The sequence below is a fragment of the Medicago sativa genome, chromosome 4 (genome assembly GCF_051527215.1).
Source record: "Medicago sativa cultivar Bolivia chromosome 4, Bolivia_mono, whole genome shotgun sequence".
Lineage (NCBI taxonomy): Eukaryota > Viridiplantae > Streptophyta > Magnoliopsida > Fabales > Fabaceae > Medicago > Medicago sativa.
Genome location: NC_140752.1, coordinates 83,775,621 through 83,793,459, shown reverse-complemented (window position 1 = coordinate 83,793,459; position 17,839 = coordinate 83,775,621). Strand labels below are relative to the sequence as shown.

General features: G+C 36.7%; 1 protein-coding gene across 6 annotated transcripts; it reads right to left on the bottom strand.

Annotated features, from left to right (window-relative positions):
- Positions 1–280: 280 nt before the first annotated feature.
- Positions 281–16,987, bottom strand: CHR4 (chromatin remodeling 4). Of its 6 annotated transcripts, none has more exons than XM_085704580.1 (11): positions 16,807–16,987; positions 14,707–15,017; positions 12,257–12,358; positions 11,381–12,145; positions 10,296–10,403; positions 7,451–10,198; positions 6,161–6,318; positions 5,024–5,138; positions 4,220–4,296; positions 2,758–3,415; positions 281–2,662 (listed from the first exon to the last, which is right to left on the bottom strand). In XM_085704580.1, the coding sequence occupies exons 2-11, from the start codon at positions 14,941–14,943 to the stop codon at positions 638–640; spliced, it is 6,993 nt and encodes a 2,330-aa protein (XP_085560706.1). In that variant the 5' UTR covers positions 14,944–15,017; positions 16,807–16,987; the 3' UTR covers positions 281–637. The 6 variants fall into 6 exon arrangements, with proteins under 6 accessions (XP_085560706.1, XP_085560709.1, XP_085560707.1 ...); XM_085704583.1 differs by having other exon boundaries at positions 10,296–10,400; XM_085704581.1 differs by having other exon boundaries at positions 14,707–14,972.
- Positions 16,988–17,839: the final 852 nt, after the last annotated feature.

Here is a 17,839-nt window from a genome sequence, read left to right as displayed (position 1 = left end):
TTAAATCAAGAGAAATTGCCCATATTCTAAATCAAGTTAGTAAACCTAAATTATACCTAAATAGATTATATACAAATAGTAGCCCAGGTACAGGTAATCGCTAACCATAAGTACGACTAGTCTAAACATTTTGCAGTGTCTGGGAAAAAAAAAATTAGGAAAATTTCAGACCCTTTAATTCTATCAGATGAATAACAAATTATCAGTTTTCACATAATACATAATGTTTTTAAAATTCTAAATAACATTTGTAGAATAAAGCTCTTCCAAGAAGATTGCATGACCTCCAAAAGCATATTGTTGAATGTGTTTGCAGTATTAATGTTTCCATCATACTTAATAATTCATATTAATACAAGGAGTATGGATTGCCATGAAGAATTATTATCCCATTCCAATTGCAAAAAAATGCTATGGAATAATAGACAAAAAGGGCAATAAAGTACAAACAATACCCAGCAAGCAACACTATATATTTCATTTCACTTGGAGAGAAAAACTTTACATATTCTCAACAATACTATATTTGCTAGTTCACTCACTGTCATACCTACAAAAAATTTAGCACATTGGTGAAAAGGCTTCAGCAGCAAGAAAGAATATGGTTTCAATATTTTAACAAAAGACACTACAACAGTCATGTTTCCTGATCCCTCACATCATGATCTGAGACAGTTCCCTCAGATGATGCCTCCTCTCCATGGGGCTGTTCAACCCGAGAGGGATCTGACTGAGTCTTGCTGGAATCTCCACTGTCAGGGACTTGTTCTACTTTATGCTCTTCAGGTGAAGACCAATTTTCTGGTGAAATCTGCCTAGGCTTCTTATTTCTGAAGGCACCTTCCGAGTCTTTGAATTTGGCTCTGCCAACTGGCCTTGTTGGCAATGGAAGCTTGCTCTCAAGAAAGCTTGAAGAGTTTGGAGTTGATGGAATATGAGGGCCAGGAGCAACACATGATGCAACCAACTGAAGCACTTCAGGAGAAGGAGATAATCCCAAGCATGTCTTTTTCGATGAGTGTGATGGGTTTGCCACTTTTAAATTAAGAGGGGGCAAGTTGAGGTCAGATTCAATCTGCTGAAATCCTGGCGGAGGAAGTAGAGGAAATGGTGGTGGGAAAGGAACTGAGCTTGAAGCACCATTATCACCATGGTGGGCGTGGCTGCTGTGAAAGTCTGGAGAAAAATCTGGAAGAAAGAGCTTGGGCTTGTGTGATCTTCTCTTCCTTTTCTTCTTGAGACAACTCCTGGGGTCCTTCGGTAGGGAGGGGGGTGGTCCGGGGATCACAAATGGAGGAATTGTAGGCTTATCATCTCCATAGAGCATTCGAACTGAATGAGCAATGGCCGATACTGTGGGAGGAAGTTCAGGATCAGGATCAGGATGTTTGGCAGGGGAACACACAGCTTGTCGTAACCAGTGGGGAAGCTTGTCTTTTGAAGAACTACTTCCAGCTATTTCCTCCCCTTTTGAGTTCATGTGACCTGGTTTAATGGGGTTGGATAGCAATCCTGAGCTAGTAGATTCCCCTTTTCCTACATTGATGCTACTATCATGCATGTCATTAAGTGATTCATCTAGATGTACAGGTAACTTTCCGCGCTTGGTGTTTCTGCGCTCATCCTCCTGTTGCTGTATATTAATGTTACCTGAGCAATTCAAACCTAAAGAACTCAAGCTGCTTGTTCCAAAAGAATTGAGCAGAAACGGTCTTTCTGTCGGTACATTGGAAGAAGTTCCTGGTCTATCAGATGTTTCAGCAGAAGCATCATCAAGAACTTTCGCTCTGTTTATATCATGGTTCCAAGATGGAAGAGGTGCAAAGTGATCATTTTGCAGACTAGGTCGATCCATTGTTCTAAAGTGTGGAAGACCAGATGCAGGACCACCTAATCCTAATTTCATGTCGGTCAGATGGTTTTGAAATTTCGGCGGTAAAAGAAATTTGCTACCTTGCAAGGCTCTTTCCATCATTGCATCAGAGATTGGAAAATTTGAAGATTTGGTAGACTTGGTTGTCTTGGAAGATGATCTTTGCACAGGAAAAGCTGGCCCCTGAAAGACCTTGACTTGTTCCTCCTCCCACCTCACTGATAAATCTTCGCATGTTTTATACTTCGAAAACTTTAACTTGGTATCTCTGAGCATGGCATCCCAGTTACCCCTTCCATGCCTACGAACACCAATCCAGAGCGAATCCAGTTCATCTTCAGACCAACCATCTGATTTTGACTTCTTTTTCAATAAACTACTTGGTCCAGATCCAGTTCTCATCATTATGTTTTCAAGAACTTTCCGGTGGTTTTCTGGGAATGATGAGAATGTGGTTGGCCTTTGTCCTAAACCCAAGATGGGGGGCACATCCCTGTCATGCTGATTATATCTAAATAAATCTTCTGGAGGTATTTTGAAATTAGGTAATGTTGGCAATGTTGGGAGGTCTTGCATAGATCCATTCAGCGCTTCAAGTCTGCCTCCTAAAGACAAATTAGGTAAGAGATCTGGATGTGAATTTGGAATGTTCTTGGTCGTGAGTGGAAACCTCGCCAGCAACCTTTCATCGAAAGGCAGGTTTGGTAGGGCCATTTTTTCCTTGAAAGCAGAGAATCTAGCACCTGGACTCTCAAATGCATCAGATTCCTTTCCTTGCACAGGTGGAAACTGCAACAACAACAAAAATGCATCAATCATAGTGACACATGCATAAAGTCAACCACAATTGACAACAAATCCACAATCATATTAAGAGAGCATACCGGAAGAAATGGGAGAAAGTTATCAGGGATGCTATTTTTGAAACTTTGTTGTAAATTTTCTGTTGATGCATCCGACGGTTTGGTATTAGCTGCCTTTTCCTTATTTCTTGCTTCAGCATCCATGGATGTCTCAGTGCAAGGGGCAAGGTTGAATGGAAACTCTTGTCTGGCTCCAGGCCTATTTTGTCTCCAATTTAACTTTGAAGTGCTACCCTCTGATGACTCTATTTGATTAGCATTAGGAGCACAGAGTCCCAGAACGGGCAACAAATGGTTGCTTGGCATAGAGTTTGTCGTGTTAATCTTCCCTTTATTGTGGTAATTTGGAGGCAAAAGTTCAGGCAAAGATCGGCCTGGATTATTGACAGAAACATCAAAGTGATGGCCCATTTTATATTTTGAAAGCTTTTCGATTCTTGATAAGGAGTCAGCGTTGCTATTTTGAGCTTCTGAAAGTTGAGTATCTTTGTTGTCCTCTATGCTGATAGAAGTTCCTTCTTGAACTGAATGTATCAGCCCAGCTCCTAGATCTCCGTCCTTGGCAATGACTTGAGGATGCATGAGTGACTCAGTACCTGGAAGTCCTTCAGTAGGATGTGATTCTTTAACTGCATTCCTCTGAGCAAGTCGTTCCTTCTGCCGAGCACGGAGTTTACCACTGTTTGACAAGTGCAAATATTTCAGCAATAAAGGACCTATTTTATCATCAATCTAAAAACTGTTGGATATAACAATGCCAATCAAACTACCAAAAGACAAAAATTTGGTCCGTGTTTGAAAACCACCAATTAGAGAGAAATAATTTAAACATGATGTTTGAATGCTCAAACTACCACCACCTTTGTCTAACACCAAAATAAACTATAATTATCAATTAGCATGCAGGATTTGCTTAGAGCTCCAGGTAAATCATTTCCAGAAGTGAAAATTACAGCATAAAAGATTTATATTTGCACATGCTTTTTTTGCTATAAAAGAAATCAATAAATAGAGAAAGGAGATAATCCTTTATGACAATGTACCAGAATACTCTTAATAAAACAAACCCCTCAATAAAAAAAAATGCATTCCAAAAGAATTGGTATTGCATATTTTGGTTGAGAAAGGGAAAGATTGGGAGACAAAAAAACCTGATTCTAAATTATGATACTGAGTGCTATACTCAGACTATTTAGTGCATTGAATTGGTCACAGTTGTAACTGACATGAACTATCTCCTAAAAGGTGTTAACTAACTCTTAACCGCTATAACCAAATCTATGTGCACGCATAATACAGCGAGATAACTAAATAATACCTAATACATTGTCAAAAGAAACCCGATGAAAGAAGCCTAAGCAGAATACCAGAATGAAGCCATAAAAAAAAAAAAAAAAACAGCGGTACAGATGACATATTCATCCTTAATAATCATGTCTAATAAATTTAATGTAATTCAGAAAGCTTGAAAAATAAAACATACAATTTTGCCTTCAGAGCCCGTCCTGCTGGTGTATATTCACGCTCAGGTTCTGGTGCTTTTTCCTCATCACCGCCACTCTGGTTGAATAAGCACATCATAGAAAACATTAATAAAACATAATTTCTTACCAGGAAGAATAAAAAATGTTAAGAAACTAAAAAACCAAAGCTAAAGTGGTAAAGCAGATGACCAATTTAAAATTTTAACAGTCAGTAATTAAGCAAGTGATCCATAAAATGTGAATAGGGGCCTATTTACAGCCTTCAACACAAACTAATAGCTAAAACTAATATAATACTAAGCTGGAAATAAATGGAGACCGGAAGGTCCTTGTTCAAATAAAAAACCCAACAGGTGTACAATATAAAATCTTCATGTCAAATGCAAATCATAAATATGCATGTTATTATTTAGAGAGTCATAAGATCACACTAAAGAAACCAATTCAGACCTAGCTAAAATCTTGAAGGTGTCAGATATTGTAGAAAGTTGTGATCCTTATCACAGAGCTATTTAAATGAGAAGGCATAAATATAGCAAGATTCTGCTGGTTAGCAACTAGTATCTGATGAAACAAGTTGTGATCGAAAAAAAGCATTTGATCAATGCGAAAGAAGGAAGCCCTAAGCCTAACTTAACCTATCTTACATTTGATTAACATGTATTACTGAGAAAAGCATACGGGCAGATGTTTTGAGATTTTATCAGAAACAAACAGTTCTCATCAGTCACCACCTCCTAGTTAGAATTAATAAAGCTTAACAAGAAATGGATTCTACTACTAGCAGAAACAAAGCAAATTACCTCAGTCACTGCTTCGACTGGGTGTGGAGCATATGCTTCTCTATAAGAAACAGCTTTCCTCTGCCGCTTCCCTCGACCAAGAGCTGCTTCCTCCTCGCTCTGATATTTCTCCCACCTACAAACCAGATTAAACGCACAAGAAAATTCAAGCCAAGACATTAGTCACACCACTTGATGACTAACTATGCTATCAAAATGCATGCATCACAATATGAATTAATTTTTTGCATACAAAAATAATAATTTGTCATTTATAAACTAATCATAGCTCCTTTCACCATCATGTGATCAAAGAGTTCATTGCATGCTACTTCAGTTCTGGTAAGTAATTATGTGTAAAAAACAAGTATTAGTCAGCCTGCATTTTGATTTCATGTGATGGGCATGTATAAATACAACTGATTCCTAGGCCTTCTGTCTTTATTTGCCCACTAAAGCTTGTATAAAAGAAAACAGTTTGACTATGAAATGAAGAAAATTAAACACACAACACCAGGATCAGGAATAATCCGTAAGGGATGTAAGTAAAACTAGGGAAGAAAGCAAGGAAAAGAACAATAAATCACCTCAAAAGATGCAATCATTTTCTCAGAATATCTAATATACAAACCTCTATAAAGAAAATGTAAAATTTGAATATCTGTGCCTAATCAGACCAGAAAAGGTTGTATTTATAATGTATTTACAAAATTAACGTGATTTCTTTGTTAAAAAAAAGTGATTTCTAATTCTAATCCTATTTAGCAACTAATTTGGGATTCTACAGCAAATGCATATTTCACACACAAATCATGTGACTAATTCTAACCGAAACCATGAACAAAAAACCAAAGATAAACAGAACCCAAGCCTTATGCTACCATGTGTGGTTGACTTAATAGAAGCCAACAGAGACAAGTAAAGCCAATCTTAATCGGTATCATAAACCTCTGTTTTCATTTGAGGTCATTTCTGACAATGAGGTAGTACTGCCCTCATCTACAAGCAAGAGTGCTCTCGGCAACAAAAGCATCTCTCAATATATATTTTTATGTTCATAATGGACCTTAAAATGACATTTCTCATTGTTATTAAATAGGTATTTTATTAAACAGTATAATCATTTATACTGGAAATTGTCAAATAGTAGCTCCTTACCTCAAACGCAATAGTCGGTCCCATTCATTTTCTTCGCCACCAATCACTGCATTATCCTCTTTCTTCTCAGAGTTTTGTGTACACGTGTCATCAGCTCCATGAGGAGGGGATTCACCCTCTACATGTTCTTCAGTCGGTTCGTCATTCCACTCAAGGGCCTACATAAGAAAAATTCAACCACGATAAGGGGCAAAGTATTTAATATATCCACCTGTATCTACGAACATGGGGATACAGTCAAATTAAGAGTAAATAAAGAAAAGTTGCAACGATAAATTCAGATTATGCAAGATCGGGCATTCAAGAAATCCAAGTCAGGGAACTGTATGTTCCTAGGTGATAATCTACCAACATGGAGAAGTAAAAAGCATGGTCGTTGCTAGGTCAAGCGCAAGGAAGCGCTCTGATATGTATCCCAGCACTTGGGGAACCATCCCTAAAAACCCAGCTATCAACGGGAAAGAACCAAGCCACTTAAATACTCCACTGAGCATCTCGTACTACTTCAAGTGGGACTTGGGCACCACTTAATAGCCAAGCAAGTCCCTATCATAGAACTCCCCTTGAGAGTCTACTCCCAGAGGCTGCAGAGGTATTTCTTCACAAGCAGCCGACAACCATAATATTCAGTCCCTATCACATTCCAAGCTACGGAACAAGGAGTTTGTCAACAAGTCCACGATTAACATTGAACACAATCTAGTTCAACATGATAGGACAAAGCATATAGATATAAACCAGCATTTTATCAAAGACAAGTTGGATAATGGTCTTATAGTTAAGTGTATGCCACTTCAGGATGAAAGTGACAGGTGTATTAACTGAGGGACTTTGTATTAAACAGTTTCTAAATCTTCCTGGTTAGTCCAGAAAATGTTGGGGACTATTTTTCATATTATATGGATTTATTTCCTCTTCTTAGTACAACTATTTTTGAATTGTAAGAAGATTTTCCATTATATCCTTTTGTTATATGGATTTATTTCCTTTTCTTGTAGGAAGATACGAATGACAAGTATATTGATTTACCAACTTGAACGGAAGTTCAAATTGTAGGAAGATTTTCCATTATTTCCTTTTATTGTATGGATTTATTTCCTCTTCTTTGTACAACTATTTTTCATTAAATGTAAGTGGTACAGTAGTCCGTAAAATGTAAGTCATGTTTTTGTACAAAATTTAGTTTCAAGTCAATTTTATCTCTCTTCATGTGTAAGATTCTAGGTTCTGCACAAAATTCAAAGAACCAAATAAATACTGTATCTAATAGATATTAATCAATTATTTCACCTTCATTGATCCCAGCATATCATTCTCTGAATCCCCTTCAGCAATATCAGTTGAAGCATCTTGAAGGTTTGAACGATCAAGCAATTTTAAAATGGCATTTTCATCCCACAAAATCTTGCTGCTGCTATCTGTACACTTATCCTCGTATACGTCACCAAGACCACCAGTCCTCTTCCGATGCTTGTGTTCTACTTCTGCTACTGCCTCATCTTTGTTACTATTATTATTCTCACTTGTATCTTTCCCGTTCAGACCACAAGAGTCATTGAAGAGTTCTTCAGTTCCCCACTTTAAAATATCTTCTACTTCTTTTTGAGATCCAGATTTACCTTTAAAAAGCTGATCAAGCATCAATTTCTTCTTAGCAAGCTGCAAGATGCGCTCTTCAACACTGGCACGAACCACAAGCCGGTATACTAAAAGTCTATTTGATTGTCCAATTCTGTGTGCTCGATTCATTGCTTGGATATCTGCATGAGGGTTGAAATCAGAATCATAGATGATGACAGTGTCAGCAGTGGCCAAATTTATCCCAAGTCCACAAGACCGAGTGGATAATAAGAAAACAAATCGACTTTTGTCTTGGTTGAAGCGTGCAATTGCTGTCTGACGATCTGTTACAGACACAGAGCCATCTACTCTCTCATATGTTTTAGGCCCAAATTCTATGTTCAAATAGTCCTCCAGGATGTCAAGAAGCTTTGTCATTTGTGAGAAAATAAGAACTCTATGACCTTCCTTATACAGAATCTTTAGCATAGAATGCAGAAGAGTCAACTTAGCCGAAGCCTTTATTCTCATTTCATGAAGAAACTCAACAGATCCAGAATCAGGCTCAGTTCCTGGTATGAGATATGGATGATTGCAGACCTTCCTCAGTTGCATCACAATGTTCAGCATAGATTGCTGAGCAATACCTTTCCCAATATTCCGCAATATTTGATAATTCTTTGTAAGCATTGCACGATAATATTCAGCTTGGATGGATGACAACTCAACAGGAACCATTCTTTCTGTCTTGGGAGGAATATTTTGCATGGCATCCTTTTTAAGTCTACGAAGCATATGAGGAGAAACTAGTTTTTTCAATTCATCAACTTTCTCTGCAGACGTAAGATCATTAAATCTCTCTTCAAATGCAGATAGGGAAGGAAATGATGCTGGCTGCAAGAAATTAAGCAGGTTGTACATCTCACCAAGGTTGTTTTGGAGAGGGGTGCCTGTCAACAGAACACGATGCTGAAAAGAGATTGAATTTAGCAAGCTGAACAGCTTACTTTCTGAATTCTTCAGTCGATGGCCCTCGTCAACGATAAGAACTTCCCAAGGAACTCCCCGAAAATGAGAATAATCAGCAAGAACCATTTCATATGAAGTCAAAAGCACATTAAATTTATAGGCTTCTGTTTTCTTATTCAATCCACTTGGATCACTTGCATGCCATTCATACTGCCTAATTATGGCTCTTGCTTTTGCACAGCCATGATATTGAACAACATTCACATCTGGAGCCCATAGCGCAAATTCAGCAAGCCAATTTCCCATTGTAACAAGAGGTACCAGGACCAAACAAGGACGTGAAACTTTGAATTCAAAATACAGTGATGAAATAAAAGCACAAGCAGATATTGTTTTCCCAAGCCCCATCTCATCAGCAAGTATCACATTCCTTGACTTATACCAGCATTTACGTAACCAGTTCAAAGCCTCAAGCTGATGGGGAAACAAAGAACCACCTCTTAGCTCTTTAGGTTGCTCTAAAAGATTAACTATATCATTTTGACGGTCACTGCTTTTTTTAGTTGAATTTTCCTTTGATGCTTCCCTTTCCAATGCAAGAGTTTCAAACATGTTAAAACGTGTAATCAAATGAGAAGAATTTTGAAGCACAGGTTCATCTAAACTTTCCCATGTGCACTCATTGTAAGGTTTTCCAGTCCACTTAACAAATACTTCAGATGCTCCTTGTTTGGAAGTGCGAATAGCAAGCAACCGCTCAGGATTCTTCCATTGTTCCTCACAGATATTTATTGTTGCTGTTCCATATTTTGCCTTGTAGTTTTCTAGTTTTCTCTTTGCAATAACTTTTAAATGGGATTCAGATATCCAACTATTATGAATATGAGACTTTCCAACCCACTTAACTAAAAATTCATAGGAAGCTTCCTCTCCAATAGCATCCTGAACTTTATTATCACAACTGCTACCTATTCCCTTCTCCAAAACCACTTCCTTTTGTTTAGTTTCAAGAGAGTCGTGCATTTCACAATTATTTGGAAGTTTGCTGTTGCCGTCACCTCTTAAAACAACATTAAGATTCTCCTCTGTCTCCAACTTGTCATTTTCCTTTTCCAATTGTTCATCAGATACAGCATAATCATCCTGATCTGTACCATCCCTCGCACAGGAGCCTAAATCATCAGTGGCTTTACTCAATGAATTTAAGAGATTTCCATTCTTACTTTCTTTTGTTATTGATCTCCTATATACATGAATTTTTTCCACTCTATCAGTGTTGTTCAACTCTCCTTCATCAGAGCTTTTGGCATTTTGAGGATCATCAGCAAGATTTTCAGCTATTTCACCATCCAAATCATTATCACAAGCAGAATTATCTTCTACTAGCCTTGTCTGGTTTTCTGAAATTACAAGATCGCCAGAAGGTGAGTCATCCCCAACTTTCAAGGATAATTGTCGTATTGAGTTTGTGTCCTCGCCTTGTATTCGACACCCTAAGACTTGATCAACCTATGAGATGGATATACAAGTACAAAAGAAGACATGATAATCACATACAAGATAACAGGGAAGGCATTTTCTTTAACAGCTCTGTTTAGATGGTTACCTGAAGAGATTCAATAATAGCACTGTCTTCATGCATTAAAGTGTCGTCCAAGTGGCTTCCTGCTTTATCAAGCACATTTGAGGCATCTTTCATAACCTGAGAGAACTTCTGCACCCAAGCAAAAGCAAATAATGCTTACAGGCTTACAGCTAAACACATATGCAATATCATAATAACAATGATAATAAATGTACCCTACATATCCGCTAGTATATCAATATATATCATGGATAAAATAGAAGGACTAATATATTCAGAAAGTGAGCCTAATATACTTTATCACATTATAACTGCTTTGAAACCTATAAACCACAGCTACTGATATTCCTATATCTAACTCAATGCTGCAAACCTAATACCTCAAGAAACATTTCTACCTTCTTTTTATCTTCTCCTACAGTCTGTAACATATCAAAAAAAGATCTCACGAAAAAAATGTTTAATTTTGGTCTTATAAAAAATGGTGGATGTATTTATACAGATCATCTCATACAATAGTTATCTCCTGTATTCTAGTCATTGCTCAAACGCTAGCGTGCTGTCAATCTGCACTCATTCTTTATTTTTGCATTCAAACTTTACTTTTTCCTAGCTGAAAGCTTACAGCGGCCTAGAATATGGGAAATGCATAGAAATTCACAGATGAAAATAAATTTGAGCATTGAAAGGAGGTTATTCGGCTTATGCCATTTAAAAAAATACAGTTCCAAAATTATTCGTATTAATGATCTTTCCTGCTGCCCATTTGCGTCACCAGAATTCAAGGCCACAATCATTAACTCTTTCATAATTTAGACATCACAGATGCATTCTTAGCAAACTTCCAATAAGTATATAAAGTGCCACTAGTAGTCAAATTAGTATTTGCAATTTAATGATAAACATTTTAGATCTGTAAATAAAAATAGTAATAATATTATGCCGATATTTAGTCGTTAAAATTATTAATAAAATGATCTTTGCAGTTTAACAAGAAATTAGAGTGTGCAATAAGTACTTATCCAGAAGTAAATCAATTGAATAAAATGTTTTAAAAGTTCTTAGAAGTAAACATCTTATATGAAATTGGAGAGCAGAACAAGTACCTTATCTTTCTGCTGGGCATCAGATTTTTTTTTTCCAACATCCCCTTTTGATGCAGATATGGAAATTTTATGTGTTTTGGACTTCTGCTTCGTCTGTACTTTATTATTTCCAGACTTTGACTTTATAGGAGTAATGACAACCTTTTTCCCCTTTTCAGTCCTGCGCTTCTTTTGATTAGCATTATCACCAATAACTTTATGCTTCCTTTTCCCCATTTCCTCTCCACCAACAGTAATAGCAAGAACAAGTGTTTTTCTAGAATGAATTTTATCACAAGATAAATCAGGCTTCTCCTCCGGCAGGTCATCATTTGCGTCTAAATTAGTAATTTTAGAGGGAGATAAAACTTCCTTATCAGGTGAAACTGACATCCTGTCCATAGGTGAGACTGTTGGGGACAAGTTCAAGTTCTTTTCATCGGCATCTGCACATGAAGTTCCTTCCATGCAACTCTCAAGGGATGGATCCATTGGCTTGTCGCTACAAGTAGCATCCACTGGGGAAAGCACTGGTTTCATTCCAAAGAATTTGCCTCCCATAGTTGAAATAGATTTTGCTTTGGTTGACCTTTTTTTTGAAATATGTTTATTTCCGAAAATCCCAGAAACCTTTTCCAGGTTGACAGGGTTAACTCCAGCTTTTGATTTTACAGGTACGGTCTTCGTCCTCGCTCGTCTTGAAATTGAATCTAGATTATTTAAGGGCTTTAGTTGATCATTTTCTTCAAAGCAGCTTGGACATTGCCACTTCCCCATAGGGATGCGCTTCAGGAGATAAAATCACAAATTAACAAAACCAAAAATACACAACCTGAGAATCATGGTTTTTTAATTAACATTAAACAGCTCAACACAAAACAACTCAAACAAACATACCTTAAGAGGAGGGTCAAGACACTGTAAATGATAAGTGCGAGGACAGCTATCACAGCACAATAAGTTGCCACCAAGATCACAGATCACGCATTCATAGAAATACTGGATCAAAAGTTTTATTATATCACAGTTAGAGTATTCAAACTAAAAGTATATAAAAAAAACAAATAACTTAATTTGAAGCACCCCAGTAAGATTTTCCTATAAATAATATTATTAGTTGAAAAAGATGGAATTATGAATACATAGGATAAGATATGCAGCTAGAAAATAAAATATATGACAAACAAAATAAAGAGGAAATTATTCAAATGACAATACATCCAAATCTACTCCCGTGTATGTCCCAGAAGAATTTTGTTAGAAAAGATATGTTCCCAACATATCCTCTTAAAGGTAACAATAATGATTAAACAAGTAAACTAATATCAGGAAAACAAGCCCGCTAATATCGGACATAGAACCCTAAAAATATCTCATTAGCCAGGCACCATAAAAGCCAAGGCAATTCTTTTCGAAATAAAGAGACAGCAGTATGTACTTCAAATATTTTTACATTTCTCTCCTACCATTAACACCAAATAAATGCATACACGATACATTGCCATATGAATCATACTGCAGAGCTGCCAAGTTACAACCATGCAAAAAGTGGTGCCCATTTGTATCAGAACATTTAAGAATACGACGCAATCCTATAGAATTAAAAAGTATCAATCAAGCAGCTGATTGGGACTATTCAATAAATAATTGATATCAATAACCATAATTATAGGTAATCGTATATTTACACGTGTTGAGTTAGTAAATCTAACACTCCTCAAGCTAGATCGCATATATTGCCGAGAGTCTCACCTTACAAGACAGATAGGAGTGTTGAGTTAAACCAAACCCAAATTCAAAAATAATATCAAAGCTTATCCAAGATCTGTTAGGCCGCCCGCTATCGGGCCAGTTGGATCATGCTTCAGATATACAATTTAGGACGTGATAGGAGTGTGTTAAGAGTCCCACATTGGATGACATATGGCCCAAAAATATATGTATAAGTGGGAGGCACCCTCGCCTTATAAGTCGGTTTTGTGTGGTTGAATTAGGCTCAGCCAAATTGTAAGATATATCATATGCACTAAGTTTGCTATGAGTAAAATCAACCTGAGGCCCTCTAAGGGACTTGGTAATAAATCTTCTATATGATTTCAGGTGGCAGCTTTCTAGATTCTATCAAGGCCATTATTCTTTTGAGGTAGCTTTAGTGGTGGCTGGCAGGTAGCACCGTCATTAAAGCCTCTTGTCATTGTTGGCTGGGGAATAAATGGGCTTCTTACGGTGCTTAAGCTTAACGATCTACATTAGAGTGTTGCTGTCATTGTTCAGCAAAGGAATCACACTATCTGCACTTGAACGCCATTGCCTCCAACTCAAAGTATCATTTGTCAATGAGTAGAAGAACAATGGGAAGGTTGAATTGTAGTAAATCTGAGTTGAGGACTAGCAGAGACAGTGCTTTATGGTGTGAGCAAGTCTATTGAGAAACTGGCCGGAGAAAGTAACTCACACTCTCATGCATCGATCAGTCATTTATAGCCAGATTTCAGCAACTGGCATGTGAAGAAAAATCGGAGGTCCATTAGCAGCAATGTTAAGTGCTGACTAATTTGAGGCAGTCAAACACAGTTGGGCAATTCTGAGCAAGCAAGAACTCATGGTGTGTAGGCTCAAATAATTTCGTGAGGCAAAATAAAGTAGCTAAATACCAAGAGAGAAAAACAGGCTTAATCACTTAACAACTGATGAAACAAAAACTCCAAACAGAAGCAGATATAACTTCCCGGCCAACTGGAAAAGAATCATCATGAGATAGACACTGTGGAATAGAAGTTCTAGATTATGTGGGAGCCCAGCCAATTGAATACAACGCGAGTATGTCAAGAGGAAGGTGCTGATACTGCTTCAGACCGTATAAATATGAGGGAGAGTATGCTGAATTATGTATATCTAGGATGAACACTGATCTCTTATTCGTAGTATAATTCTCACCAGTAAATGTGCTAATCATTAGCTAATGTGCAACCTGATCATTGACTTATATACAACAACCGTTATTATGTTAATCGACCATGTATTTACACTAGCTAAATCTAACACATCTTATTTCTAATTAACACGACGATAACTTTGACATTTCATACCCCCCTTAGAAATAAAAAAGTCCCTCAACAGTGAAGATGACATGACAGAAGTGATAACAAATCTAGCAACAATTGTCTAGACTTCCAAAGACACAAATCTATCAACAGTGAAGTAATCCAAATATATGGAAATGTAAAAAAAAAAAAAAAAAAAAAAATATTACTTGCAGTACTTTTCCTATTTGGCCCTTCTTTATAAATGTTCGACTGAAGGTAAACTATCCATAAGCAAATGATTGGACACAGTAAGTAACTTACCCCGTCATGTCCCTTCTTCTTAGATGAAAATTGAGCAGTGCCTTCTTCAGTCTTTAACATACGTTTAGCAGAAGCACTCCTAGAAGATTCAGATGTTGCTGGATTATCTTCTTTACCGTTGGATTGCTCTTTACCAGAGGACTGATCCGGTCCTATGGGAAGTTTTCTCCGCTTGCGCTTTAAAACCCAGTTCTTGTCAAGCATTGTAGGAGCAGATGATTTGCTTTCCTTCTTCATTCACATGTGCCCTGCATAAGAAATCAGCACTTTGTCCATCAATGTGTCATCAGTAAGTCTAGGACAAGCCAACACTGCAAACAGAAATAAATATAAAATAGCATTTAATAATAATTAAATATTAACCCTAGTAATCAATAATATTTCTCATAATTAAAGTAAGTAAAGTTCAACTATCACCAGAAAAAGAATTACTGAGTGTGGCTAACTAGAAAAAGTGTATGTCTTGTTTTAGATTCACCGATGCTTTTTTTTTTTTTTTGAATGGCAGGATTCACCAATGCTACTAGAAGTTCTATGCACTTTGGGTTCATTTAAGTTGGGACTTATTTCAACTTTAATGAACTGGGAAATTCCTACCAACTTAGGTAAGATCGAAACCCCAAGGGTGAAGCGAATAACAAAGTAGCTGAATGAAAAGTAATTTATAGCTTGCTACTTGTTAAGAAAATGAAAGAGTCCATGGAGTGTAGAATATATTAGCGTCAAATTGTTGTCAATCATGGACCGCAAAATTAGCAGTTTGTTCAAAGTATGCTACATTGCGGTGCTATAGCACTATTTACAATATTTTGTACTGAATAGTGTATCGCAAAACAGTAGCGATTTCTTCAAATTTTGTTATTCTATCGCACCGCTTCCGCGGCTATTTGACAGCATTGTATGTCATACAAAAAAGTGTGTGAGTTTGGTAGGAAAACAAGCTAATATCAATTAGCAAGGTTTAAGAATAAATGTGGTGATCAAAGTTAAGCAGAAGCTTTGAATGTGTACAATAGTGATGACAAAATTAAAGCAAATGAGTTGTTTTGTTTCAAAATGTTAGGACAAAAAATAACCTCCACGCTATCCCTCCCCCAAAAAGGAAAGCCAAAAGTTTATTGTCGAACACTAAAAAATAGTGGCATTTGATCACAAGACATGTCTTCAAGGAGATATTAACATGACTAATAGCATTACCAATCCCATTTCAACTATCTCATTGCCAATGTTAGTCCCCGAGTTCAACTATAATCGCACACTAAACAACAAGAAAACATTGAAACAAATATTGCCTACACCTTCAACCAACCATTCTACCCCTCCCCCCAAATCAATCATATAAAACATTCACAATCAATGTGTTATAAACGGCAGACGGAAGACCATGGCAGAAAGCCACAAATCAATAAAACGGCAAACATATAAGGTCAGCATATCCAAGTATGGCGCCGCCATCCTTCAGAAATTACCCATATCGGTTTTCTGAAAAATCACTACCGATAACCACCATGGCACCACCATGGCCGATATTTGACAACACTGTTGACATTAGTAAACTACTTTGAGATACTATAAGATTCGCATTATCCATAAAAATTCCCGAATCAAAAGCAAGATCAGATTATTCGTATCAAAATAGACAAACTAGAAAGGAAGACATCCAAGTAAAAACTATTAAATGTACTAAATCTAATTTAATCTCATATCTAATGAAACGTATGCAATAAACAGCAAGTCACTGAATCTTCAAAAGCAAACCACAAAAACTTCATCAAAAACTCATCAATTCACTCCAAAACGTTAAAGCACTATCATGCACATTGAATTCAACTTAAAGCAAAACCTACAAACCCATTTAAAGCACTATTCAACTCAAGAAACCAGCTCAAAATCAAAGTAACATTCTAGCTTAATAAAATCACAAATTCTTCAGCAAAAACAGCAATTAAACACACAGTGGCTTAAGAAAGAAGATACTTGAACAAAATCCAAACAAAACCCAGCTGAAATCAAAGAAACACATAAAACCCCAGAAAAAGCAAAATTTGCAGCAAAAACAAAGAAAAAAGCAAGCAAAACAAGAGAAATTAAGAAGCATACCAATATTGAAGATGGATCAAAGATGAATTGCATGAGATTGAAAAGGGGGCAAGGATAGTGTTTAGGGCATGAAGATGGATACAGCACCGAGAGAGGAGAGAGAGAATGAGAGATTCGAGGAGAGAGAAAACGTGAAAGGGGCAGACAAATGTATAAATAGAGAGAGAAAGTAAAATGAGATAGATATGTTTGTTGATGTTTGTGTTTAGAGAGAGAGAGAGAGAGAGAGAGAAATGTATAGTTTTTAGAAAGAGAAAGACACACAAATACGGATTCGCCGGGCTCATAGGACGGTCTGACATGGCAGTTGAGAGAGAACCACTCTTCCATTCTAACCATGCCACGTGGCATCCATCACAAGCTTTCTTGTACTTTCTTCTCCTTCTTTTTTCAGAATCTATGCGCAACAGTAGTGATTAATCGTTCGAAGCAATCAAGATTCATCGATCGCGTTTGAGATAACTAAGATTCATTTAAGAAGTTGTTTCACATTTCTTTCCTTTTCCTTAATTCTCAATTTTCACTCACATATTAATGAGTTTTGGTTTGTAGAGAGAGAAAGAAAGTTTCTCTCTCCAATTCATCATATGAACATTCTCGTGATCAGTTATCAACGCTTGTGTTACATGTTTTAACTTTTAATGGAGTGCTTCATTTTTTTCGGTTAATTATTACCTATAATAATGTGGCTTTTTGCTTTTTTATTTATTTATTTATTTCTATGCTTGTTTATTTAGGTTGAAAGTGTCGTAGGATATAGGATGTAGGAATAGGATTACGATTACGACTCTGTCCTTTATTTATAATTTCCTGTAAGTGAAAGTGAATGTGTACTATTGTCCTTCAAGGGTAACTCAACTCATGCCATGCGTGCTCATCTCTTTTGAAAATTGGTTTATTTACTACAATTAGGACATTTTACCATTACTACTTGTTGCTAATAGTAAACAGTCATCTTTATTATCAAAAATAGGGTTTTACTTTTACGTATTGTCGTACATTATGGAATTAGGAAAATAATGTGTTCAAGTCA